The sequence below is a fragment of the Nuphar pumila genome, chromosome 5 (genome assembly GCF_984573655.1).
Source record: "Nuphar pumila chromosome 5, dmNupPumi1.hap1.1, whole genome shotgun sequence".
NCBI lineage: Eukaryota > Viridiplantae > Streptophyta > Magnoliopsida > Nymphaeales > Nymphaeaceae > Nuphar > Nuphar pumila.
This window is the reverse complement of record NC_143253.1, coordinates 126,516,278-126,543,540: the sequence shown is the minus strand read 5'-3', so window position 1 is coordinate 126,543,540 and position 27,263 is coordinate 126,516,278. Positions and strand designations below refer to the sequence as shown.

At 40.5% G+C, this 27,263-nt stretch overlaps 1 protein-coding gene across 1 annotated transcript in view; it reads right to left on the bottom strand.

Moving 5' to 3' along the window:
* LOC149838594 (callose synthase 5-like) overlaps positions 1–27,263 on the bottom strand; it is a 123,210-nt gene that overhangs the window by 30,120 nt on the left and 65,827 nt on the right. Inside the window, exons 29-36 of the mRNA XM_090008277.1 lie at positions 4,467–4,576; positions 4,216–4,341; positions 4,069–4,137; positions 3,730–3,919; positions 3,248–3,359; positions 3,052–3,171; positions 2,847–2,962; positions 2,666–2,749 (exon numbers count right to left, since the gene is read on the bottom strand). Coding sequence (XP_089864403.1) covers positions 2,666–2,749; positions 2,847–2,962; positions 3,052–3,171; positions 3,248–3,359; positions 3,730–3,919; positions 4,069–4,137; positions 4,216–4,341; positions 4,467–4,576 — 927 coding nt within the window. The remainder of the gene's footprint in view (positions 1–2,665; positions 2,750–2,846; positions 2,963–3,051; positions 3,172–3,247; positions 3,360–3,729; positions 3,920–4,068; positions 4,138–4,215; positions 4,342–4,466; positions 4,577–27,263) is intronic.

Genomic DNA, 27,263 nt, shown 5'->3' with positions numbered 1-27,263 from the left:
TCTAAAATTTTAATGATGTCCATGAACAAAAATAATAAAAATGATAAGTAAATCTAACAACTAAAATCTTTGAAAAATCAAAGGAGAAACTTCGTTTCAATGGATAGTATTGAGTTATACATGATATTTGTCCCACATTTGGATTTTATTTCTTTGTCTCTGGCCATGATTTGATACACAAATACTGACTTTACAAGCATGCATGTTTTTTTCACATTCAATTGAAATCATAATGATGACCATAGATCTCCACTAACAGTCTGAATGGAGAACATGGACAGCTACTATAAAGCAAAGCCACAAATCCAATTCGTAGGATTTTCTCAGCAAGAAAAACTGGCAACACAAAAAAAATCATTTTAAAAAAAATGTGGAAATAAATTTTAAAATATCAAACTGAAGAAAAATAGTCAACATATAAACATAATAAAGACAATAACATGTGTTATAATCACAATAAAATCTGCTAATTAATAAAGATACTGATTGATTTTCACAATTTCCCATTTTGTGAATTGATTGCAATACAAATACAATATAACAGTGATATCTTTGACATAGGTATAAAGATAACTAAATCTGTTCATGAATAGCCCTACACTGCTACATCACGATGTATTTTGGGTGACCATAACTTTAGCAGCATAAGGAAATTAAGTTGTGTGACATGGTTTATCATGAAATATCTTCCTGAGAGTGAAGTTTCACGTTTCACAAAATCAGAAATCACAAAATCAGCCTTCATCTCATGGTTCAATCCAGATTTACCGGAAGCTTCTTAGATAGGTGGGAAGCCTGCTACCCGGAAACTCGCTTCAGAAGCATGATACTCCTCGATTCCGAAACTTGATGAGAATCTCAATTCCCCCATGCTTTCCATATGCTTCATCTATTCTTCTTATATATTCTCTCACTCTACTTTTCATATTTTTTATTTGCTTGCTCTCACGCTTCTCAATCACTTCCATGTGCTTTATCTAAATTGGCAGTTATCATTTTTAGATTTTGTTAAAAATTTAATTCTTACACTAAAAAATCATGAAATTTAAGAATAGTCATTTTTATTTGTGTTCCATTTCGATTCTCATTCAATTCATATATTATTTTTTTATTCCTCGCTTCCCACATCCTATACATTTTAAAATGCATTGCTTCTTGATTCCGCTTCCCGTGTCGTTTCCCGCTTCTGCTTCCTAGTCTGGCAACCTTGGTTCAATCCAACCCTACAACATATGATTGTTGAATCCAGTGAGCCAAGATCTAAAGAAGGGAACAACACTCACAGCCAGGGATACCTCATCTACCATTCATCATGGTAGGTCTACTTGAAAGTGATATAAGATACTCTTCTGTCATGATTGTTCATATCAATTGTACTGCTTATATTTTATAAGGGCATGTCTGACTTTATCCATTTTCTGCATGATAATCATGTTTAATAATGGGTCAAACACCCTTATATTCCCATTTAGATTTTGAGGGAAGTTAGGAATATCATTACTGGAGGGAAATTTACTGATTGAAGTTAAATCATACCTTTCTGCATTACTTAATAATCCACAAGGATATTTCTATAATTCAAGTTTTAACATAATATGAAAAGAGAATTATGCATCTATGTGTGCATATATGAGTGAATAAGTATTATTATATACCATAAAAATCAGAAAGATAACTATTACCTGTTCATGCTTTTTGGGTTAGAAATGTTCATCAATTTTGTGTTCCAAAAAGTCACTGTCTAGATAACCATTGCATAGGGCAACAGATCTAAACCAATTAGTTCACCAAGAAAAAAACTATCTTGAGTTTTTACCATATAGTCACACTTTGGGAATAAATGCATCTGCATCAATCTTGTTTAACCTAAAATTTAAAAAAACAAAAAAAAAAGATGTAAATCTAAATTCTACTGATTTCCCACATCTCAGACACCAGAAACTGGTCCAGATTAGCTCCAGTAGGGAAAGATGACACCTCCATGCAAGTTGCCAGCTTGTCATGCATGAATGCCCAAATATAAGGTGTTGTTGCAATACCAGGGTCTTGTCCATTTTCTTGACACTTTTATTTTCTGAACCATAGCAGCAGCAATGTATGCAACAGGTATGATTGGTGCCATCTAGGATTGATGCCACTAGCCAGTAGCCAAACAAGGCATGAGGCATGCTGCTATTTGGATGGTGCCAAAAGAATTAAAAATATAGTCTATAGATGTAAACTTATTTTGGACAATCATTATCCACAAATGAAAAAAAATAAAAGCAATGATCAATTTGTTATGAATACTGACAACTTTCATAGTGACTAATGTTGTGGTGGAAATTGAATGCCCAAAACATACATTTTCTGATAACCACATACTAGAAAAGGAAAGCAGCATGGCGTTAAGGGCATACTTTTTGTTCACAGATGTTTAGTGTTCTAAAGCATCGGTTCTTTTGTTGAACAGTTAAAGAGAACAACTAAAATTAAAGCATAAAAGAAATGCTTTGATAATAACAGTATTTCTCTCCCTTGTTATACTGTCAACCTGCAATGTTGTTTGGGGAGGGGGGGCACCACAGCATCTTCAACAAATATTAAGTTTTCGTTATTAATCTTTTCAGAAACACATGCATGAGAAAAGTAGACATGCAACAAATGTAAAGAGAAGAAAGATTACTTCAATGGGTTTGCTAGAACCCTTTGACCAATTGTTACAAAACTTGTTTCTTGATTTGACATAAACCATCCCAAAGAAGAGACACTGCATTTTCATTTAGTAAAATAATTAGAGATCCAGAAAACAAAAGGTACCTAAAACTATGCAATTAAAAAGCTCACAGGTTGGGAAAGAACAAAACCTTCCCGTGAAAATATGCTCACGGACACCTAAGATTGTAGGTGGACGCACCCCATGATCTTCATTGAACTCTTCCAGGAGATTGCGCATTTTAAAAGCTTCTTCCAAGTAATTATCCTATGATCATGGCAGGACACATATGTACAATACGGCCATTTATTGCAGCAGAACCACTATAAAGACAAGGATTACATCAAAACTCTTACCTGATTCATATCAATTGTCTGAAGAGCTTCCCCCCGAGTGAATATTATTGCATGGTTCTGATTTTCTGGCTTACCTTCTCCTATCTTTGCAGGACCAGGTAATTTTATTCGATAAATTTCCTATTAAAAGTAAAAGGTCACAAACAGACCAACCATCTACTCTCCACCTAAAATTCAAAGTGTGAAAAATGACTACCTGATCACGATTATCAACAGCTTTGATTAAAACAGAATAATAGACCTTCTGCACTCTGCCATTTTCTCTTTCCTCAACTTCATCAATATAGGCTACACGTAGAGACGGATGGCTACACAGAAGAGACCATTATTAGCTTTCACATCAAGAACAAGACATCATAGTGACATGCATGATACATTGAAGATGCAGGAATTCAAGTTGTCATGTGAATGATACATGGTTAAATTTATGATTGATATGCATGAAAAAATCCTGCCTTTTAAACAATCTTAAAAGTGAGTTGAGGTAATTTGTGAACTGAATTATAATGAGATATTTGTCAAATACATAGCTGTCTATTCCAAGAGACTGAATGAAATGAGAGAATCAACACAAATATTTGGCTGGAGTTTGAAGTAGCGAGAGGATTATGAGAACTCTTGGTTATGTGCATAAACATAGAATTTGGTCATCAGGGAACAGGGAGAGAGAAAACATACTTAACCATAAGATTCAGAATGTCTGTAGCACGGCGATCTCCACTTTGCTTTTGGTTACCATAGTTCTGGCAGGTAGCAACATATGTGAATTTCATGTCAGCCACAGCCTCAAGCTGAGAACACAGTGACCTCTGGCTCTTCTTCTCTTCATCCGTTGGATCAGTAACTGCTTTATAGCCTTCCAATATTTCTGAATCCAAATATAAAAAGAAAAATGAATGCAACTATCATAGGACAAGCCTATTTCTGAAATATAATATAAAGAGAAAAACAAATAAAATTATCATATAACAAGCCTTAGCATCAATGGAGGGAAGGAAATAGTTCAGCATTCCATACCAGTTTCAGAAGCCATGTCAAGAAAAGACTGAAGCTTCAAGGCCCTTCTGTAGTACATCATCCCTCGAACTGAAGTAAATGATTACTTCATAAGCACACAAACAAACTCTGGTTCAAAAAATCTGTATTGGGAATAACATCATCTACCTGTTCTGCAAAGGGTTTGCCCTCTTAGAGATGCCCAGTGACGGAGATGCAGGACATTCTCTTCATTACTCCAAACCTCACTCTCTCTTTTGCAATTTAGTCGTTCCATGAAATTGTTCCATTCATCTAATAAAATTCAGAATAACAGTGGAAAAGGTTCACTTTTTACCAGTCACATTCATAAGCCCTCAATGAAAAATGCTGCATATTACATGGAAGCTGCAATAGTAATCTCAAAAGAAAATAGGCACCTGGGAAAATCTTCTGCAAGTAGAATATTATTGAGATACCATCCTCATTCTCCAGCTCAATGTCACTTTTCGAGTAGACCGTTTCCTCACTATAGTATGGTGTCATAACACTGCAACAGTCACCAGATTAATTAGAAAAAATTTAAACAGTTTAAACAATATGAAAATGAACTAAAGAAACATTTTTAGCAGATAATTCGATCATTCCCGTGTCATACCACAAGCATAAAAAAAAATTATCTAAAAGGCAACCTTTCAAAAATATGGAAAATGTTCAAGGTTAAAAAGGCATTAGCCATTTCGACCTTTAAAAGGACAATAATAACTAGCTCTCTTTCATGTAATAAGAACATGGACACAATATAATAGCTTCTCTAATGGTTTTACGACTTTTTGGTAGCAGATAAGTGAATATGAAACTCAAGAGTGCATTCTGGTAGAGATACCACAAGCTCACTGACTTCTCATCAGATTGCACTCACAATGGTAATGAATTGCCATTTGTCACGGAGGAACTCCTTCATATTGAGGATTATAACTGTAGCTCATCCATCTTTTGGTTTTTTGAGACACTCCTTGTTAGGAAGGATGCATTGGATGGCAAAGGCACTATAGTCATTCAAGTAGAATAATGACACTCGTAATTTCTACACAGTTGTGTAACTAAAAGAAGCATCCTTAATTTGTGAAAATATCTTCAAGAATATCAAGTCCAAAGATGACTTGATTAGCCCACAAGAATTGCAAAGAAAATAGGTGCACAAAGGCACAATGAAACACTCACAAAGGAGCACAAATGCACAAAGGCATAAAAAAATTATCTTTTATTGAAGGAGAAAACATTCCAAAAGCAATACTTTACAATGGGCAAACACCCTTTACTTATAGACTACAAAAAGACCCAAGGAGGGGCCCTCATATAGACGTTGGACTCCAACGGTCATATTTATGACCGTTAGAGGGTTCCTGTAACGCCCCAAAATTTCGAACCTTATAAATTCCTTGAAATAGTTGGAAAATTCCTTTTCTTTACAGAGTTTATTTCTAAATTCAGCGGAAACGATTTCTTTTAAAAGAAAAAGGACAGGTATTACAACCTTGGGCACGTTAGCGAGAAAACAAAGATTTACCATGGACGATCTGCAATAATACTTAGGAAACCATTTCTTCTATTTAAAGAGAGTATCAAGTTTGTACAAAAGTTGGATTTCCTCAAGGGAAAACCATATCAAAAACCAAAATGTCCAGGAGAAGCACTACGAGTAGAAACAGTGGATCCTTAAATCATCTCGCAGTCGCGCCATCGCCTGATGCACCTAATCGTCACCTGTACCCATGAGATGGGTTAGTTTTGCGAAAAACTAGCAGAAGATTATAAAGACAGAAAAAACTAAATTAGGCATAGATAATTTATGCAGCAGGTAGTAACGAGCAAACTAAGAAGATAGACTGGAGGAATAAGCTAAGTACAACAAACTGAAAAGGGTGTGCATGCTCATTTTAGTTATTACTTGATAACCGGCCATGCGGGTACATACATGGCACGTGAGTCGAGACAGTCGAGTCCAAGCCGAGTGTTCATTATGTTAAGTATTTTAATATACCTCGGTTGTCTGACTGAATCCTATTCTTATGGAGACGACCGATGCTCGAGAGAGTAAGTCCCCAAGGCCTGATAGGGATGCATCCAACTTCTGCAGAAGTGTTAGGCTAACTTATGTAGCCCCTATCCCTCCCCCTAACCTCCGATGACTGGGAAAAAACAGGTATTTTGCCCTTTTTGAAAGTCATAAATGGACTGTCTATCGGAGTTGGTACCCTTCGTCCTCTCTCTTGACGAAGCCAGGTTGAATTGAGCGCGACGGGGTTTCTTAGCCGTTGCCTCATTCTTCATGCTCTGGTCCATTAGACCGAAACGAGCATCTTGCCTATGAAGGCGATCCCACTCTTATATGTGTTTTCAACAATGTGCATTAAGCATCAATCGAGGTCATAAGATTCTCTAATCCAATCGTCGCAGTACTAACATGTCTCGCATGTTAAAGAAGTACACTTACGAGGAAAGGGATACAGGTCCTTAATAGGAGCCTCGGGAGTGTGTTTCGCAAAGATATAATGTTTTTAAAATCTATTTTAACATTTTAAATCTTTCGAAACGACACACAACTTGCCAACATATGGCATGTGATTTTCTCGAATCTGACATCCGATGACGCAGTGTCTGGGTGCTATGTAAGTCACGACACTGGTTTTGGTAAATGGGTTTTACAAATGAACCCATCACCCAACAACTTGATCTTGCCCCAGATCAAGGGTTTTCCAAAATCATATCGTGTGGAAAGAGGAATAGGTATTCCTCCCGAATATACTGAGTCTATGGCAAGGCAAAAACAAAAGACAATAATGCGAAAAAGGAAGTGCCTGGGCGCGAAGCGCGACGGCAAACAAGAACTGCGAAAGCAAAGGACAAGGATCGCGAAGCCGCGTCCTTGAATTAAAAGACAGTAAGTAGTAAATACGAAAGCAAAAGCCTGAGCGCAAAGCGCGACGGCAACAGAAACAAGAAGTGCGTAAGCAAAGGACAAGGACCGCGAAACCGCGTCCTTGATTTAAAAGACAATAAGTAGTAATACGAAAGTAAAAGCCTAGGCGCAAAGCGCGACGGCAAACTGAAATGCGAAAGCAAAGGACAAGGATCGCGAAACCGCGTCCTTGATTTAAAAGTGTACTTATATACGTATAAGTATATAAATATATCATTAAGTCCTTTCGATCATCAATTATTTAAGCTTGATTTAATTATTTAAGTCCTTGTGCAACTTCTCCTACCTTGGAGTATTGCGAGAATGAAGCCGTCTACGAACGTAAGTGATCGTCGGTTTAGTTCACGGGGCGCGAACGGGCTCCGTTGCGTAACACTGCAAAAGTACGTAGTTTAGCATGTATAAAATGAATATAGGTAGGGAGAAAGCTCGGTTTCTCCGCAACTCAATGCAGGGGTCATCGGCCCCTACCGTTATGAAAGAGAACGGGGTAGGGTCCAATGACCCATGCCATTAAAGGAGATGGGTGCAGAGGCCATCGGCTCCTGCCGGATATCTAAAGGAGGGCAGGGGCCATCGGCCCCTGCCGTGATAAAAGTAAGAGGGCAGGGGCCAAAGGCCCCTGCTAAGTCTTCAAAAGGGAGGGGCAAGGGCCTTCGAGGCCCTTGCTGGGTTTTGAAAAGGAGGGGGTTCGCCGGAGAGGGTGGCACCGTGAAGGGGGTTGGCCGGCGTCGGCAAAGAGAAAGAGAGATAGAGTCGGGGGAAGAGAGAGCAGAAGGGAGAGAGACGAGAGATGAGAGAGAGTCGGGGGAGGCTCGTAAGCCTTCCCCTCTCCCCTCTCGCCTTTTAATAGGGAGGGGGCGCACACAGGGCCCGCCCCCTGTGTCGCCGGAGGTTCCCCTCCCTCTGCGGGCTGCCAGCCCCCTCTGAAAAGGATTTTCGAGGGGCTGGCACGGGTTGGATCCGGGTCGGGTCTGGACTCGACCCGGGTCCGATCTTTTTAAAAATTTTTTTTTTTAAACTGGTTTTTACATCCAACCCTCCTTAAAATAATTTCGTCCTCGAAATTAAATTGAACTTAACGATCAAAGTACAAGTCAGGGTATTTCTCCCTAATAGCAGAGTCAGGCTCCCAAGTACATTCCTCAATTCCATGGTGCTTCCAACGCACCTTTACAAGAGATATCGTCTTAGATCTAAGCACTTACTCTCGATGATCAACGATCTCGACTGGTTTTTCCTCGAAAGACAAATCCTTCTGAATGTCTGCATCATCATAATGGATGATGTGAGATGGGTCGTGAACGTATTTTCGAAGCATGGATACGTGAAAAACGTTATGGATCTGAGCGTACTGAGGAGGTAAAGCCACACGATAAGCTGCTTCACCAATCCGTTTCAGGATCTCGAACGGTCCGACAAATCTAGGGCTTAGCTTTCCCTTTTTCCCAAAACAAAAAACGCTCTTTGTGGGAGATACCTTAACAAAAACCATATCTCCTATCGAGAAGGTGAGCTCTCGACGACGACGATCCGCGTAACTTTTCTGCCGACTCTATGCAGTACGGAGTCGCTCTCGTATCATCTGCACCTGCTGAGTGTAGTGTTGTAGCACTATAGGAGATTCCATCCTTCGCTCGCCAACCTCGTCCCAGTAGAGAGGCGAACGACAAGGCTTTCCATACAAGGCCTCGTAAGGGGCCATCCCGATGCTAGCATGATAACTGTTATTGTACGCGAATTCGGCCAGACTGGTATGAGAATCCCATTCTCCCTTCCAGTCCATCATGCACGCACGCAACATGTTCTCCAAAGTTTGAATTGTGCGTTCAGACTGTCCGTCAGTCTGAGGGTGAAAAGCGGTGCTGAACTTTAAATTCGTACCCAACGCGATTTGAAGTTGTCCCCAAAACCTCGAGGTAAACCTCGGATCACGATCAGAGATGATAGATACCGGAACTCCGTGCAACCTCAAAATCTCACGAATGTAGAGATCCGCCAAACTGTCTAAGGACTGACTAATACGGATAGGAAGGAAATGAGCCGATTTGGTGAGTCGATCAACGATCACCCGAATCGCATCGTTCTTTCTTCGTGTCCTTGGCAAACCGACGATAAAGTCCATAGTGATGTCTTCCCACTTCCATTGTGGGATCTCCATTTGTTGCATCACTCCGCCAGGTCGTTGATGCTCGATCTTAATCTGCTGGCAAGTCAAACACTTAGAGATGTATTCGGCCACGTCTCGCTTCATTCCGCTCCACCAATATCTGCGCTGCAAGTCTTTGAACATCTTCGTGCCTCTCGGGTGAATCGTATATTTGGATTTATGGGCCTCTTCGAGAATTTCGTCTCTCAAAACGGGATCATTTTGGACCCAAAGACGATTTTTGAGCCAAAGGCTTCCATCGTCCTTAAGTCGGAAAAGAGTATCAGTCTGTTGTGTACGAGCCTTCAGCTTCTCGTACTGTGCATCAGTCTTTTGCCCAGCAAGGATCTTGGCTAATAGCTCAGGTTGAGCTATCAGATTAGAAAGACTGATAGAATTTGATGAGACTGCAAACGGTTTCCATGAAACCAAATCCTCAATCAACTTCCAACCAACGTATAATAGGTTGACGGAAATGCTAGAAGCCTTACGGCTGAGAGCATCAGCTACCACGTTCGCCTTTCCTTGATGGTAGGAAAGGGTGAAATCGTAATCCTTGAGCAATTCTAGCCACCGTCGTTGCCTCATATTAAGCTCCTTCTGTGAAAACAAGTATTTGAGGCTCTTATGATCCGTAAAAGCCTCGAATTGTTCCCCGTACAAGTAGTGTCGCCAAATCTTTAATGCGAACACCACAGCCGCTAATTCCAAGTCATGAGTCGGATAATTCTTCTCATGAATCTTAAGTTGACGCGATGCGTAGGCGATTACCTTACCATTCTGCATTAGGACGCAGCCTAAGCCTGTCCCGGAAGCGTCAGTATAAATCACGAAGCCGCCTTGTCCTGAAGGCAAGGCCAAGATAGGAGCGGTAGTAAGTCGTTCCTTCAACAACTGAAAACTGTTTTCGCACGAATCGTCCCACACGAACCTAGCCTCCTTCTTTAGCAGCTTTGTCATAGGCAGAGAGATTTTGGAAAAGTCTTGGATAAATCTTCGATAATATCCAGCTAATCCAAGGAAACTTCTGATGTCACGAACATTCCTCGGTTGTTGCCAATTTAGTACGGCCTCCACCTTGGCAGGATCTACGGATACGCCTCTCTCGGATATAACATGTCCCAAAAACATAACCTCCTTAAGCCAAAACTCGCTTTTAGAGAATTTAGCGAACAAACGCTCCTTCCGCAAGGTTTCCAAAATGATGATCAGGTGTTTGCGATGTTGATCCCAGGTCTCCGAGTACACCAGGATGTCATCGATGAACACGATGACGAAGGTGTCTAAAAAGGGTTTAAACACACGGTTCATGAGGTCCATGAAGGCTGCAGGAGCGTTGGTGAGTCCGAAAGGCATGACAGTAAACTCGAAATGCCCATACCTGGTTCGAAAAGCCGTCTTGGAGATATCATCTCCCTTAATTCTGAGTTGATGGTATCCTGACCTGAGGTCGATTTTTGAGAAAATCTTGGCATTCCGCAGTTGATCGAACAGATCTTCGATACGCGGTAACGGATATTTATTCTTTATCGTGGCCTGGTTGAGCATTTGATAGTCGATGCACAACCGCAATGATCCGTCCTTCTTTTTAACGAATAAAACAGGAGCTCCCCAAGGCGAGACACTGGGGCGAATGAATCCTAGATCCATCAACTCCTGTAGTTGCTTCTTGAGTTCCTCGAGCTCGGCTGGCGCCATACGGTATGGAGCTTTAGAAATTGGCGCAGTACCCGGTAGCAACTCGATGTTGAATTCAACCTCTCGTGGTGGGGGAAGTCCTGACAGCTCCTCTGGGAAGACGTCTGAAAAATCCCGAACCACCTCTAGATCTCTAATCGAAACTAGCGTCGGTTCAGACTGGACGATACTGACTAAAAAGGCAGTGCATCCCCTTCTCAGGCAATGTTGTGCCTTTAGCAAAGAAATCATCTTGCTTGCACGGACTGCCTTCACGAACTTGAATTCCACCTTAGGCATCCCTGGTGGAGATAACACAATCTTGCTTTCATGGCAAAAGATTTTGGCATGGTACTTGTGCAGCCAATCCATGCCTAGGATGACGTCAAATTCGGTCATATCTAGAAGGATAGTGCAGGCCAGATAATGTCGATCTGCCAAGACTACGTCCAAAGCTGGCACGTAGGTCGCACAAATAGTGCTCTTCCCAATCGGGTTATAGACGTTGAGAGCATTATCAAACGAACTTACAGGTACGTGCAAGAGTTCAGCAAATTTTACAGAAATAAAAGAATGAGTGGCACCGCAATCAAAGAGTACGAAAGCTGCTTGGTTAGCAATCAAGATGGTACCTTGCACAAGCTCGCCTTTGGTCAGTTGTTCGACCGTGGCAGTATAAACGCGTCCCGGTGCTTTCTTCTGGCCGCTGGACTGTGGTTGTTGCGCCTGGTAAGAATGTTGCTGATGTTGCGGTTGCGGCGGTGGTCGGGGGAGCAGAGGTGCTCCACTATTCCGTCTGAGGTCGTCAGCCGCCTTCTTGCGGCACTCGTGTGCAAAGTGGCCCATCTTACCACAGTACAGGCATCCGCCTGTAAGAAGAGGGCATGCTTGCCCGGGGTGAGGTCGTCCGCATTTGGGGCAGACATCGCCCGCCTGCTGCCGGGCGGGAGGGTTGCCCTGAGGACGCTGACGTTTGGAGGGAGGATATGGCTTTCTTCCACCTTCCTTGTTTACGAAAGAGGGCGGTCGCTTGGTTTGACCACCAGATGGATATCTCTTTTGATTGTTACCCGCAACGGGTGGCTTCTTGCTTTGGGTGCTCTTGGAGCGTTCCCAATCCTCGGTCAGGAGAGTGGCTGCAGCAACAGCTGTGGAGAGAGTTGATGGCATGCTGTTTAGGACCCTTGGTCGGAGTCCTTTTAATCCGCGGATGAATTTACCTGCCCGCTCCCGATCATCAGCGAATAAGTTGGGGCAATGACGCTCCAACTCCTGGAACCTGGAGATGTAGTCCACCAGACTTGACGAGCCTTGGCAAAGTTCCAAGAACTCCACCTTTTTCCTCTCCCTAGCATGAGGAGAAAAATAGTTCTCTAAGAAAGCCTTTTTGAAGGACTCCCAAGGAATAAGTGAATCTGCTGAGAACTGGATGTTCCGAGTCGTGTCCCACCAATGGTGGGCGGCACCCAAAAGTCTGAAAGTACCGAAAATAGTCTTCTTGTCTTCTGGGACTGTCAAAACTTGGAAAACTCATTCTACTTCCAAAATCCAGTTTTCAGCTGCATCGGGGTCGGGCTTGCCTGCGAAGGTTGGAGGATCGAGCTTTAAGAACTTTTCATATGATACTGTCGCAGGGTGGCTTGGTTCTGGGGTAGGTACTTGGTTGTGCGTTTGATTTCGCATGGCGCTAGCCAATGCGCTCAAGGAATCCATGATGAATCCCCGTTGATCTGACCATTCGTCAGACGAACCTTCGTTCGACCCTCGAACCATCCTTAAAATACCCAGATGATACATAAGTCAATACTTGAAGGAGAAGAGTAATATCAAAAAGTTTATCGTATTTCCGAGTAATAGAGATTACAAAAGCCCAGCAGTGCTGGTATAAGAGGGCACTTACAAAAAGTCAAAACAAAAACTGTCCACGGGTACAAAAACCAACGAGTTTATATCCTTTAGGGATGATGTGAGTACTTCCTTAAGTACTCTCTTGCGATACCCGTGCGCCTTAACCCGCGCAGAGGGGGAAAATGATGTAAATCCTCATTCGGGACTCCTTGCCCGTGAAGAGGAGTAGTGGGGGAGTAATGTGGCGAGGCATCCGGTGCATAGGGCGGCGAAGCCAGAGTGTACACCGGAGAATCCGGTATGTACTGCGGTGGAGCTGGTGTGTACACCGGAGAATCCGATATGTACAGCGGTGAAGCCGGAGTGTTTATCGGGGTATCTGATATGTACTGCGGCGAGTCTAGGGTTGGTGTGTATATTGGTGAGTTGGGGGAAGGCATAAGAGTGGGTGGAGCGACGTCCTGAGCACTTTCTAAGGGTAATATTTGTAAATCACACGATGGTGTGTCATAAGTACCCTGGACTGAGGATGCTGTGTCCTCCAAATCTTGTGCTACAGTCGCCCTTCTATCGTATGTCCTTCTTCACCACAGAATTCGCACCCTATCTGGGCCTGCCAGGGGGATTCTGCTTCAGAGGATTCCAGAGAAGTGTGCCGATTAACTAGGACATGGTTTGGTATACGACTTCCTTCCCGAAAGTGCACTGCCACCCATGTCGCGGCTAGCGGTGCTTGGTAGGCATCTGGAAGCGTAAAGCCCCATGAATCCGCAAAAGTGGGAGGGGGCGGCCTGTTGGTCCAATGATCTGAACCGGTAGTCGAACGCTCAAGTCTTCCTACCACAGAATTTCTGCCCCTTACAGAACGACAGCGCGTTCTTCTTGCGCCTCTTCTGCGTTCCAATCTCTCACCATTCGGAGGGTTCATTTTCTTTGAACAAGAAAAACCCCCAAATACTCATGTAAGGTATACTCTAGTCAAATAGTATAAAAAGAGAAATTAATTTACTTACAGTGCGATGCGGATGCTCGATGACCAAGAATCACTGTTTCGATCTGCTCCGATACCAAGTTGTAACGCCCCAAAATTTTGAACCTTATAAATTCCTTGAAATAGTTGGAAAATTCTTTTTCTTTACAGAGTTTATTTCTAAAATCAGCGGAAAACGATTTCTTTTAAAAGAAAAAGGACAGGTATTACAACCTTGGGCACGTTAGCGAGAAAACAAAGATTTACCATTGACGATCTGCAATAATACTTAGGAAACCATTTCTTCTATTTAAAGAGAGTATCAAGTTTGTACAAAAGTTGGATTTCCTTAAGGGAAAACCGTATCAAAAACCAAAATATCCAGGAGAAGCACTACGAGTAGAAACAGTGGATCCTTAAATCATCTCGCAGTCGCGCCATCGCCTGATGCACCTAATCGTCACCTGTACCCATGAGATGGGTTAGTTTTGCAAAAAACTAGCAGGAGAGTACAAAGACAAAAAGAACTAAATTAGGCATAGATAATTTATGCAGCAGGTAGTAACGAGCAAACTAAGAAGATAGACTGGAGGAATAAGCTAAGTACAACAAACTGAAAAGGGTGTGCATGCTCATTTTAGTTATTACTTGATAACCGGCCATGCGAGTACATACATGACACGTGAGTCGAGACAGTCGAGTCCAAGCCGAGTGTTCATTATGTTAAGTATTTTAATATACCTCGGTTGTCTGACTGAATCATATTCATATGGAGACGACCGATGGTCGAGAGAGTAAGTCCCCAAAGCCTAATAGGGATGCATCCAACTTCTGCAGAAGTGTTAGGCTAACTTATGTAGCCCCTATCCCTCCCCCTAACCTCCGATGACTGGGGAAAAACGGGTCTTTTGCCCTTTTTGAAAGCCATAAATGGAGTGTCTATCGGAGTTGGTACCCTTCGTCCTCTCTCTTGACGAAGCCAGGTTGAATTGAGCGCGACGGGGTTTCTTAGCCGTTGCCTCATTCTTCATGCTCTGGTCCATTAGACCGAAACGAGCATCTTGCCTATGAAGGCGATCCCACTCTTATATGTGTTTTCAACAATGTGCATTAAGCATCAATCGAGGTCATAAGATTCTCTAATCCAATCGTCGCAGTACTAACATGTCTCGCATGTTAAAGAAGTACACTTACGAGGAAAGGGATACAGGTCCATAATAGGAGCCTCGGGAGTGTGTTTCGCAAAGATATAATGTTTTTAAAAGCTATTTTAACATTTTAAATCTTTCGAAACGACACACAACTTGCCAACATATGGCATGTGATTTTCTCGAATCTGACATCCGATGACGCAGTGTCTGGGTGATATGTAAGTCACGACACTGGTTTTGGTAAATGGGTTTTACAAATGAACCCATCACCCAACAACTTGATCTTACCCCAGATCAAGGGTTTTCCAAAATCATATCGTGTGGAAAGAGGAATAGGTATTCCTCCCGAATATACTGAGTCTATGGCAAGGCAAAAACAAAAGACAATAATGCGAAAAGGAAGTGCCTGGGGGCGAAGCGCGACGACAAACAAGAACTGCGAAAGCAAAGGACAAGGATCGCGAAGCCGCGTCCTTGAATTAAAAAACAGCAAGTAGTAAATACGAAAGCAAAAGCCTGGGCACAAAGCGCGACGGCAACAGAAACAGGAAGTGCGTAAGCAAAGGACAAGGACCGCGAAACCGCGTCCTTGAATTAAAAGACAATAAGCAGTAAATACGAAAGTAAAAGCCTGAGCGCAAAGCGCGACGGCAAACTGAAATGCGAAAGCAAAGGATAAGGATCGCGAAACCGCGTTCTTGATTTAAAAGTGTACTTATATACGTATAAGTATATAAATATATCATTAAGTCCTTTCGATCATCAATTATTTAAGCTTGATTTAATTATTTAAGTCCTTGTGCAACTTCTCCTACCTTGGAGTATTGCGAGAATGAAGCCGTCTACGAACGTAAGTGATCGTCGGTTTAGTTCGCGGGGCGCGAACGGGCTCCGTTGCGTAACACTGCAAAAGTACGTAGTTTAGCATGTATAAAATGAATATAGGTAGGGAGAAAGCTTGGTTTCTCCACAACTCAATGCAGGGGTCATCGGCCCCTACCGTTATGAAAGAGAACGGGGTAGGGTCCAATGACCCATGCCATTAAAGGAGATGGGTGCAGGGGCCATCGGCCCCTGCCGGATATCTAAAGGAGGGCAGGGGCCATCGGCCCCTGCCGTGATAAAAGTAAGAGGGGCAGGGGCATTTGGCCCCTGCTAAGTCTTCAAAAGGGAGGGGCAAGGGCCTTCGAGGCCCTTGCTGGGTTTTGAAAAGGAGGGGCTGGAGCCTTCGGCTCCTGCCAGCCTTCTTAAAAGAAAGGGGCCCCTGCCAAGGGAATGCATAGGGGGAGAGTGCAGGGGCCAAAGGCCCCTGCCGAGCCCTTGCTCGCCAGAAAAAGAGACAAGGGCTTCTGGCCCCTGTCGGTTAAAAGAGGGGCAGGGGCCAAATGGCCCCTGCTTGGTTTCCGAGGGGTGGGGCAGGAGCCTTCGGCTCCTGCCTCCTCTCTTAAGGAGAAGGGTAGGGGCCATCGGCCCCTGCCAAAAAATTAAAAGGGCAGGGGGCTCCGCCCCCTGCCTGCTAAGAAGAGGAAAGCAAGGGGGGCGGAGCCCCCTTGCTTGTCGAAAAAGAGGAAGGCAAGGGGGCGGAGCCCCTTGCCTGTCGAGAAAAGGAGGAGGAAGGCTCGGCAGGGGCCGCCGGCCACCTGCCGGCCTTCCGGCGAATCAGGGGGAGGAAAAAAGGGGGAAAAAGAGGGGGCTACCTGGGCTGCCGTGAAGGGGGGGGGGGGTTCGCCGGAGAGGGTGGCGCCGTGAAGGGGGTTGGCCGGCGTCGGCAAAGAGAAAGAGAGATAGAGTCGGGGGAAGAGAGAGCAGAGGGGAGAGAGACGAGAGATGAGAGAGAGTCGGGGGGTCGGGGGAGGCTCGTAAGCCTTCCCCTCTCCCCTCTCGCCTTTTAATAGGGAGGGGGCGCACACAGGGCCCGCCCCCTGTGTCGCCGGAGGTTCCCCTCCCTCTGCGAGCTGCCAGCCCCTCTGAAAAGGATTTTCGAGGGGCTGGCACGGGTTGGATCCGGGTCGGGTCTGATCTTTTTTTAAACTGGTTTTTACAGTTCCAACTGTGAAGATGAGAGGAGGTAGCACCAGAACCTGTTCACGCAAGAAAAATAAGGTGGAGGAGAGAGACGTGGTTGCTGCAGTCATGAAAACCCACAATCCTTCTCTTTTTTGGGTCGTGACCTAATTCCTCTTATTATAAAGAAAGGCATTAGTATACAATGGACGGTAATGCCCTCAATGAATAAAACAAAATACAATGTACATGAATAATGGCACACGCTGAATATAACATATGGATCTAGATCCAAATGTGGACCCAGTCCATATACGACATCTTAATAGCCTCCCTCAAGTTGTGCATGGTTTTGGACCATGGACAACTTGTTCTTTAAGAACCAAAACGTGTGTTTCGTTAAACCCTTAGTGAACAAATCAGCCACTTGATTCTCCGAGCGGACATACTGAGGGACAATCTCCTTATCTTCAATTTTTTGTCTGATAAAATATTGATCGATCTCAATATGTTTTGTCCGGCTATGATGGATGGGATTGAAGGCGATATGTATGGCACTCTGATTATCACAAAGTAAAAGACAACTTGAGATAGTTTCTCCCAACTCAGTCAACAAATGCCTAATCCACGTAACTTCTGCAGTGGTAGCAGCCATAGATCTGTATTCGGCCTCAGTACTAGATCTATCCACTGCCTTTTGTTTCCTGCTACTCCAAGATACAAGATTAGAGTCAATAAAGACGCAATAACCCGATACCGACCTTTCATCAGGATCCAATGCCCAGTCGGCATCTGTATAAGCATAAATGTCATGTCCATTCTTTTCACACAAAGATTGAATATACGAAAGTCCATCTCCAACAATACCTTTCAAAAATCTAAGGATCCTTTTAACGACATCCATGTGACCCGTTCGTGGCTCATGCATAAGCTGAGAGACTTGATTGACAGCATAAATAATGTCTAGCCTAGTAAAGGTAAGATACTGAAACATACCTACCAGACTCCGGTATCTAGTGGGGTCATGATACAGATCCCCATTTTAGAGACTAAGCTTTTGATTGATCACACTAGGGGTGGCTAGCGGTTTGCAATAAGTCATTCATGCTTTTTCCAACAAATCTAACGTATATTTATGATGAGTTAAAGTCAACTTTCCTCCTTTTCTATCCACCTCTACACCAAAAAAAGTATCTTAAAGTGCCGAGGTCTTTCATCTTAAACCACTTACTCAGTAAGTCCTTGACTTCTTGAATATGGCTTGGTGCATTGCATGTGATGATGATATCATCAACATATATTAACAACAATATAACAGTATGTGTACCTTGACAAATAAATAAAGAATGATCGAGTTGGGAATGACGAAAGCCATGCTTCTAAATCTCTAACGAAAAACTCTTAAACCAAGATCTAGAAGCCTGCCTCAAGCCATAAAGTGCTTTCTTCAATTTACATACATACTCCTTAGAATCACTTTCAGCATACCCGAGGAGTTGCTCCATATATACTTCTTCCTTCAAATTTCCATGAAGGAAGGCATTTTTCACGTCTAGCTGATTGAGACTCCATCCATGGTCAACGACCAGGGAAAGAACAATTCAAATTGTTCCCATCTTGACCATTGGAGTGAATGTTTCATCATAATCTTGTCCATATTCCTGTGTGAACCCCTTCGCTACTAGGCGAGCTTTATACCGTTCAATGCTTCCATCTAGCTTATGCTTAATTTTAAACACCCATCTTGATCCGACAACATTCTTGTCTGGAGGTGACACTCGTGGAGAGCTTCCATTTCTTCATTCATAGCCTCAATCCACTTATTTGACTGAACAACTTGATAGAAACTGATTGGTTCATCTTGTTTCTCAATTTTGGATAAAAAGAGCTGGAAATCCATGGTGAAGTTTTCATAACTGACCCACCTTTCAATAGGATGTCGAATCCTTTCTGATCTCCTTAAGAGCACATGTTCTGTGGAAGATGGACATAGATCAGGTGTGACACTTAATTGTTCCTCATTAGAAAGAGTTGGTTCCCTTCCTCTTCTTGTATAGATGTTCCCTTTGTATCTGCCCACATCTGAGAATGGGACTGCATTATGAATATCATTCTGATCTGTTGAGTTGTCTATTGGAGATGGAGACTGATGTATACAAGCAAAAGAATGATCCCCGTCCACGTTAGAGAAAAGCTCTGCACTTAACCAAGGATGATAAACAGACACATTAGGGCTTGGCTGCACAGTAGTACTAGTATCAACACTATTCCCAAAGTTGCCTTCATCGAAAACAACATTTCTAGATATTTTGATGCGCCTCTTTACAGGATCATAGCACCTGTAGCCTCTATAATCATCTACATAGCCTACAAACCTGCACTTAGATGCTTTGTCCTGAAATTTATTTTGCAAGGTCTTGTCAATGTGCACATAGCATATAGATCCAAAGGCTCGCAGTTCATCATAATTGGGATACACACCAAACAGAGTAAAATAAGGAGATAAATGGCTGAATGAAAAGCTTCAGTCCAGAGACTAATGGGAACCCCACTATCATGCATCATACTCATCGCACTTTCAACAATATGTCAGTGTTTTCGTTCAGCAACACCGTTTTGCTGAGGAGTATGTGGACAGGACACTCCACGATCAATCCCATTATCTTGAAGAAAATCAACAAAATTTCTAAAGGAGTACTCCCCTCATCCATCACATTGGAAATGAACAATATTAGAAGAAAACTGATTCTTAACGAAAGCATGAAAGCGACAAAAAATATCAAAGACTTCAGACTTGTGTTTCATGAAAAATATCCAAGTGTATCAAGAAAAACTATCAATAAAAGAAACATAATATCGACTACCAGAAAGAGAAGATTCAAGAGCAGGTCCCCAAACAACAAAACAAATAACCTCGAAAGGTCTGGAAGCTCTTTTATTCATCAACACAAAGGAAAGAACATGACTTTTGCAAAGTTGACAACTTGAACGCATTCCATTGTCTGACTCAGAACTCAAACTAGACTCAGGAATGAGATTATTTAACACAAGCCTTTCAATAAAGGCACGACTACAATGACCAAGACGTGAATGCCAGATGTCTGGCTTATTACATTTGGCTAGGCTAAGAACACACTGTGTGGATGGTGATTGGGCAGACTTAAGCTTTGACTTCAAGACACGAGAACCACGAATAGAAGGATCTTCTTGGAAGACGTACATGTTCCCTTGTCGTTTTCCTTTAGCGAACGTCTACTTCGTTCGAAGATCCTTGACATAAACAGAAGGAGTAAACTCAACTGAGAAATTCATATCATCTACTAGCTTAGAAACTGAAACAATATTTTTCTTGATGTCTGGGGCATGAAAGACATTAGATAAAGGAAGTGAAGAAGACTTTGACAAAGGAATATGTATATTTCCAGTATGTGAAATAGAGTGGTGAGAGTCATCTCCAGTAACTATGTTGTTTTTACCAAAATAAGGAATTAAAGTAGAGAGCTTACCAGCATTACCTGTAACATGTGCGGCAACTCCAGAGTCAACGTACCATACTCCTTGATCATCCTGCTTAAGGTTTAACCCAGATAGTGTAGCCAAGAGGAGTTCCTTCGCTTCTCCACTGACCTTACTCCTTTTTGAGATTTTCCTTTATTTTGTGGATTAAACCAATAGTTGGCTTTAATATGCCCTCGCTTATTACATAGGAAACAAGTGGGAATAGTCCTTTGATTTTGATTACCAGAAAAGGAGATGCTCGGAGTTGGTAATAGCCCACATCCTCCTTGTGGTCCTCTACCTCTACCACGCCCTCCGACAAAAAGGTTATCTCTACGATCACGTCCAAAGGCAACCCCAGTAGCAAGGACATTGTGAGTATCTGTCTGCCCCGCAGACTGACTCGTCATTCCCTTCAATGTCATCTCATATTGTAGCAATTTAGCACGAAGATCTTCAAAACCAGGCAAAACAGGCAAGCACAACAAAGAAGTAACACGAACATGATACTCCTGACCCAATCCACTTAGAGTTTGTTGTACTTTATCTTTATTTGACACTGCATACCCAACAACTGCTAGTTGATCTGTGATGCTCTTGACCTGATTCAGAAATTCCATAATCGACATGGATCCCCTTTTGAGTAACTGAAATTCACGCTTCAAATATAGAACTCTGGCCTCTGATATCTGTGAGTACGTCTAAATCAATCTGTCCCATAGCTCCTTTGCTGAACAATCATCAGAAATGGCAACTAGAACTTCTTGAGATAAAGTAGAGGTAATATAAGCGACCAAAGCTTGGTCACGCTTCATCCAAGAAATAAAATTAGGGTTTCAGACCAGTTTGGTGGAAACAACCCCATCTCCATCCTTGGCTTCCTGCATGACAAATTCTGGTGGGACTTAGACTGATCCATCTAGGTGTCCAGAAAGATCTTGGCTTCTGATAAAAGAAGCAATTTGCCTCTTCCAAGTCAGAAAGTTGGTATTGCACAATTTTTCAGAAACAAGTTGACTTAAAAAGTTGGACGAAAGACCATATTGAGAAGTAAAAGAGTCCATGATTAAAAGAAAGATACAAATAATGAAAAGAGAAGTGATTACGTTGATCACAATGGAAAAAGAGCTTTTGCTTCAACAGTTGTTCGACTTTCCTTTTTTTTGTTGATGCAGAGAGATACAGACTACACGTCAGATCATATTATTATTGGAATCTGATTTGGTGCGTCAAAACAAAAGATAAAGGAAGTTGTTAATGCTTTGTTATCCTAAATTCCAAAACAGTGATATTAAGAATGATGTTCAACAAGAAAGAGATAGAAAAAAAAAGAAAAATTGTTCTGGTGAACAAAGTGCAGATTGAATAACAAGGACAATATATTTTGGGTAAAGAAAGAAAGAAAGAGAGCACATGTGAAGATATGTAACTTTCTGTTCACGTAGGCAGTAGTAATAAAAGAGAAGTGTTTGGGTCTATCGTAAAACAGAATAACAGAGAAGAAAAGGTCGACAATTTTTTTTTTTAAAAAGAGATGTAGATTAAGAACAAAAGGGTTTTCAGATAGGAAAGAGACGAAGGAAGATGATGGGAAGAAATGACGTCAAGATGAAAGAAACAGATTTTGAATAGCAGATTAAGAATCAAATTTAAGAAAATACCTTAGGAAACACTGAGAAGGAAAAGTCAAGAGGAGAGAAAACTGAGGAAGACTTAAAGGAGGCACCAGAACCTTCAGTTGCTTTGATACCATGTGAAGATGAGAGGAGGTAGCACCAGAACTTGTTCACGCAAGAAAAACAAGGTGGAGGAGAGAGACGTGGTTGTTGCAGTCACGAAAACCCACGATCCTTCTCTTTTTTGGGTCGTGACCTAATTCCTCTTATTATAAAGAAAGGCATTAGTATACAATGGACGGTAATGCCCTCAATGAATAAAACAAAATACAATGTACATGAATAATGGCACACACTGAATATAACATATGGATCTGGATCCAAACGTGGACCTAGTCCATATATGATATCTTAATACCAACGTCTATAATGTGGACAACTAATGATAAAAACACAAAAAGAAAAAGAAAAGAAAAATAAAATGCATATTCAAGTGAATATGCGAGTTACATGTGAAAAGACAGATTTACCCCTAAAAGGTATAACAAAGAAAATATATATTTATATATACAAATAGATAGATACATAGACATATATACAGAATATATATGTATCTCTCTCTCTCTCTCTCTCTCTCTCTCTCTCTCTCTCTCGCTCTATATATATATATATATATATATATATATATATTAGACACAATTTAGCACCCCCCCCCCTCAAACTTACGATATAATAACCCAAAGTTTGCCAAGAAGAAAATTGAATCTAGGAGAACAAAGCACCTTAGTAAAAAAGTCAGACAACTGATATTCTGATGTTATATAAGGAAGATCTATAACTTTCTTCAGATATTCTTTTCTAACATAGTGGCAGTTCATCTCGATATGCTCTATGCGCTCATGAAATATGTAATTTTTGACAATATAGATTGCACTCTTGTTCTCACAACACAGCTTCGTGGGCCCTTGAACATGAACCCCCATGTCCTCCAATAATTGGTGAATCCAAACAATCTCCATGGTTATAGTTGTCATAGCTCGATATTCGGCTTCAGTAGATGACGAAAAAACCTTTTGTTGCTTCTTGCATCTCCAAAAAATTAAATATTCACTTAAGAACACGCAAAAACCATTGGTGGAGTGACGATTATTTGGATCACCTCCCTAATCAGAGTCAGTATAAGCAATTAAATTTAACTCAGAAGATAAAGATAGAAATACTCTCATATTCAAAGATCCCTTTATATATCTGATGATTCGAAGAATTGCACTCACATGAATTGATGTAGACGCACGCTGGAATTGACTTGCAACATAAACGACATGTGAAATATTAGGTCTAGTGATGCTAAGATACATCAAAGGCCCAACAAGTTGCCTGTAAGGAGTGGGATCTTTTAGGAGAACCCCATCATCAATTTTTAACTTTGTTCCTACCACTTCAAGAGTTTCACAAACTTTATTATCTGTAATTCCTGACCTGTCAATAATCTCAAATGCAAGTTTAGTTTGAGATAAAAAATAACTCCTAGGAGAGTAGGCAACTTTAATGCCTAAAAAATATATCAGAAATCCCAAGTCTGACATTTCAAATTTATTTTTTAATATAGACTTTATACTCTTAATTCCTTTAGTATTATCACCTGTAATTAGCATATCATCAACATATAATAATAAAATCACAATTCCTGCGTTAGATTTCTTAACAAACAAGGCAGTGTTAGTAAAACATGAAGTAAAACCATTTTCTATCATCAAATTATTAAACTGATCATACCAAGCTTTGGGAGCTTATTTCAAACCATAAAGAGCTTTTCGTAGGCGAAGAACTTTACCTTTAGAAACATCCATTCCTGGAAGGGCATTCATATAGACTTCTTCGTTTAGATCACCATTCAAAAATGCATTTTTGACATCTATTTGATATATGCTTTATTTTTTAATAGAAACAATAGTAATAAGACATCTAACAATAATCATACGCGCAACGGGGGGAAAAGTTTCATCGCAGTCTATTTAATATTCTTTATTATACCCTTTGGCAACTATACAAGCTTTATACCTTTCAAGAGGCCCATCATTCTTGGTTTTAACCTTGAAAACCCATCTACATCTTATAGTCTTCTTTCCACTAGGAAGATCTTGAAGTTCCCAAGTTTTAGCTTTTCTAAGAGCTCTAAGTTCATTATCCATAGCTTCCCTTCATTCAACAATTTTCTTGGCTTTTTCAAAGTTTTTAGGTTCCACATATGAATGGATGGCGCTAAGGCATGCTCTATATTTAGGTGAGAATGATTCATAAGATATAAATCTAGAAGGAATTCTTATAGTTCTTTCGGTTCTTTGAGGGATTTAGATCATTTATGGAGGTAGACTTACTAGATTCACTATATTTCTCAATTGTACTTCTAAAAGTGTTTTTATCTCTATGTGTATAGGTGATAGGATCACTAGATCTTTTTTTGATAGGATGATCAATAGATTGATAAGAGTTGTTATTCTCTTCTATATTTTCATTATCACTAAGATAATTATATACGAGTTCATCATCATTTCTAGATAACAACTCAAACAAAAAAGAATAATCCACATTTTTTATGAGGTTCACATTCTTTAAAACCACTAACATTTTCTAAAAAGGTTACATTCTTATAAACATATAATTTATCATTTTTTATATCATAATATCTAAAACCTTTTTGAGTTTCAGAATATCCAAGAAATGCACAAGGAATAGCTTTTGGTGAGAGTATCATTTTTATCAGTAAAAATAAAACATTTGCATCCAAAGCCTCTCAACCTATTGTAGTCGGATTCTTTTTTATATAGAATTTCAAAAAGTGAGATTTTATTTAAATTTTTTTAGAGAAGATGATTTATAAGATAAACGGATGCAAGGGCCGCCTCGGCCCAAAATCTTTTAGGAATGTTTTGAAAAATAAGAGAAGTTCTAGATGTTTCAATAATATGCTTATGTTTTCTTTTGGTCAAACTATTTTGTTAAGGTGTTTTGGGACAAGATTTTTGATAAACAATTTCATAGTTTTCAAGATAATTTTTAAATTCATTTGAAAGATATTCACCTCCGGAGTCGGTCCTAAGAATCTTTAAGTTACCATTAAATTGATTTTTAATCATCATGTGATATGCCTTAAATGATGCAAAAACCTCATGTTTATATTTAAGGAAATATATTCAACAATATCTAGAATAATCATAAACAAAAATAACATAATATGCAAATCCTCATTTAGATATAACGGGTGTTGGTCCCCATACATCTGAATGCACAAGTTCAAATGGTTTGGTTGTGAACATAAATCTTTATTTAAAAGGCAAGCTTCTCATTTTTCCAAGAATACAATCATTACAAGTGAAATTACTTTTACAAAGATCCTTAACAAAATGTAAATAAGAAAGCTTGATGGCATTCGGATGCCCAAGTCTTTTATGCCAAACATTTATATCTTTATGTTGGGCAATATTACAAAATGAATGTTTTGGAATTTGTAGAAACTCCATGTAGTAGAGATCTCCTTTTCTAGAGCCTTTCATAATCAACTTTTCAGACCGACGATCTTGTACCCAATATTTATTTGATGAGAACTTAACAACACATTCATGGTCTGAGAGTTGAGCGACCAAAAGCAAATTCAAATTTAATTTTGGTATAAATCTAACTTTGAGAATAAAAAAAATCTTGTTTTTCAAAATTTCCAACTCCTTTGATTTCAAGAGAAGCTCCATTTGCGGTTGAAACAAAATATGGTTAAACATTTTTTGTATATTCGAAAAGTAAAAAAATATTGAGTCATATGAAAGGAGGCACTCGAATCTAAAAGCCAAGGAATCTTACCGTGAGGAGAAAAAGATGATATGGCAGCACCAGAAATGGATCCTTTGAAGAGAGGTTGAAGAGCCTCCATGACTTGACTTAATGATAAAACACTATTGTTGGAAGTAGATGGATTATCCTCCTTGTGTGGTCGAAACGTGGTAGACATAGCCACCTTCTTCTTCCACTTTGGACAAACCGGCTTAATATGTTCCGGTTCTTTACAAAAATGACATATAATTTTTCCATACTCCCTTCCTTGATTCCATATTTTATTTTGGCCTCCTTCTTCCCTTACTCCTTGACTTTGATTTTGAAACTTTTTGAAGTGAGGAGGCTTATATGTTTTTAAATTGCTTCTCGGCCTAGAGACGGCATAAGCTCCTTTATTCTCATCTTTGGTTGAAGGCATAACTAGAACACTTTGATTAATTTTACCCATTCCAGTGCAAGTTTCTTTCCCACCTTAGTAAGAACATCTTCAAGAGGTGGAGAAGTGAATAAAGATCTTATTTGCACAAATTCAGGTCTAAGCCCATTCAAGAAATTAAAAAATCGATCTTCTTCTAATTGTTTATGCCGTAGCTCTATAGCTTCAACACTCCATTTTGGTTCAAGAATAGCAAGCTCATCCCAAATGGATGATAATTTGGCAAAATATTTTCTAATGGTCATTTCACCTTGTTGAAGGGTCAACGCCCTTTTTTATAGGTAATATTTATGAGATAAATCTCTCGAGGTATACATCCTCTCAAGATATTCTCAAACTTGATACGCCTTTTTAAACTTCAAACTGTTGGCATTGATTCTAGTCTCAACCAAAAAAACTCCATGAAAAGATTTTATAGTTTTTTATCACCCATTCTTCATGTTTTTTGTTATATTCTTCAAAATCTTTTACTCTTTCTTCTCTATCAAGCACTTTTATTTCTCCTTTTTCAACTATAATAATTTTTGGCTTGGGTTCCAGAATCGTACCTTTGATGTAGCCCCAAAGCCCTTTTTCCTTGATGTGAGCTTCCATATTATCGACCCAAACATGATAGTTTGACCCGTTGAGTTTGAATCCGAGGAAAAAATGAGCCCTTTTCCGCCATTGAGGAGCTTTTATGGGAAACAAAAGAATCTTTACAATTAGAATACTTACCACAACGGGTCTTCTTTTTTGCTATTTCTTGAAGCACATAAACCAGGAAGAATCTTGCAAGAACCTTCCACGCCAAGATAGAAGAGAAAAAAAAAGGTACATTTTTTGAGGCATTGATCACGATGGCTATAGCGTATACTTCCATTTCTCATAAACCTGGTTATGATACCATGTGAAAATGTCTTCAAGAATATCAAGTCCAAAGATGACTTGATTAGCCCACAAGAATGGCAAAGAGAATAGGTGCACAAAGGCATAATAAAACACTCACAAAGGAGCACAAATGCACAAAGGCATAAAAAAGTTATCTTTTATCGAGGGAGAAAACATTCCAAAAGCAATACTTTATAATAGGGAAAC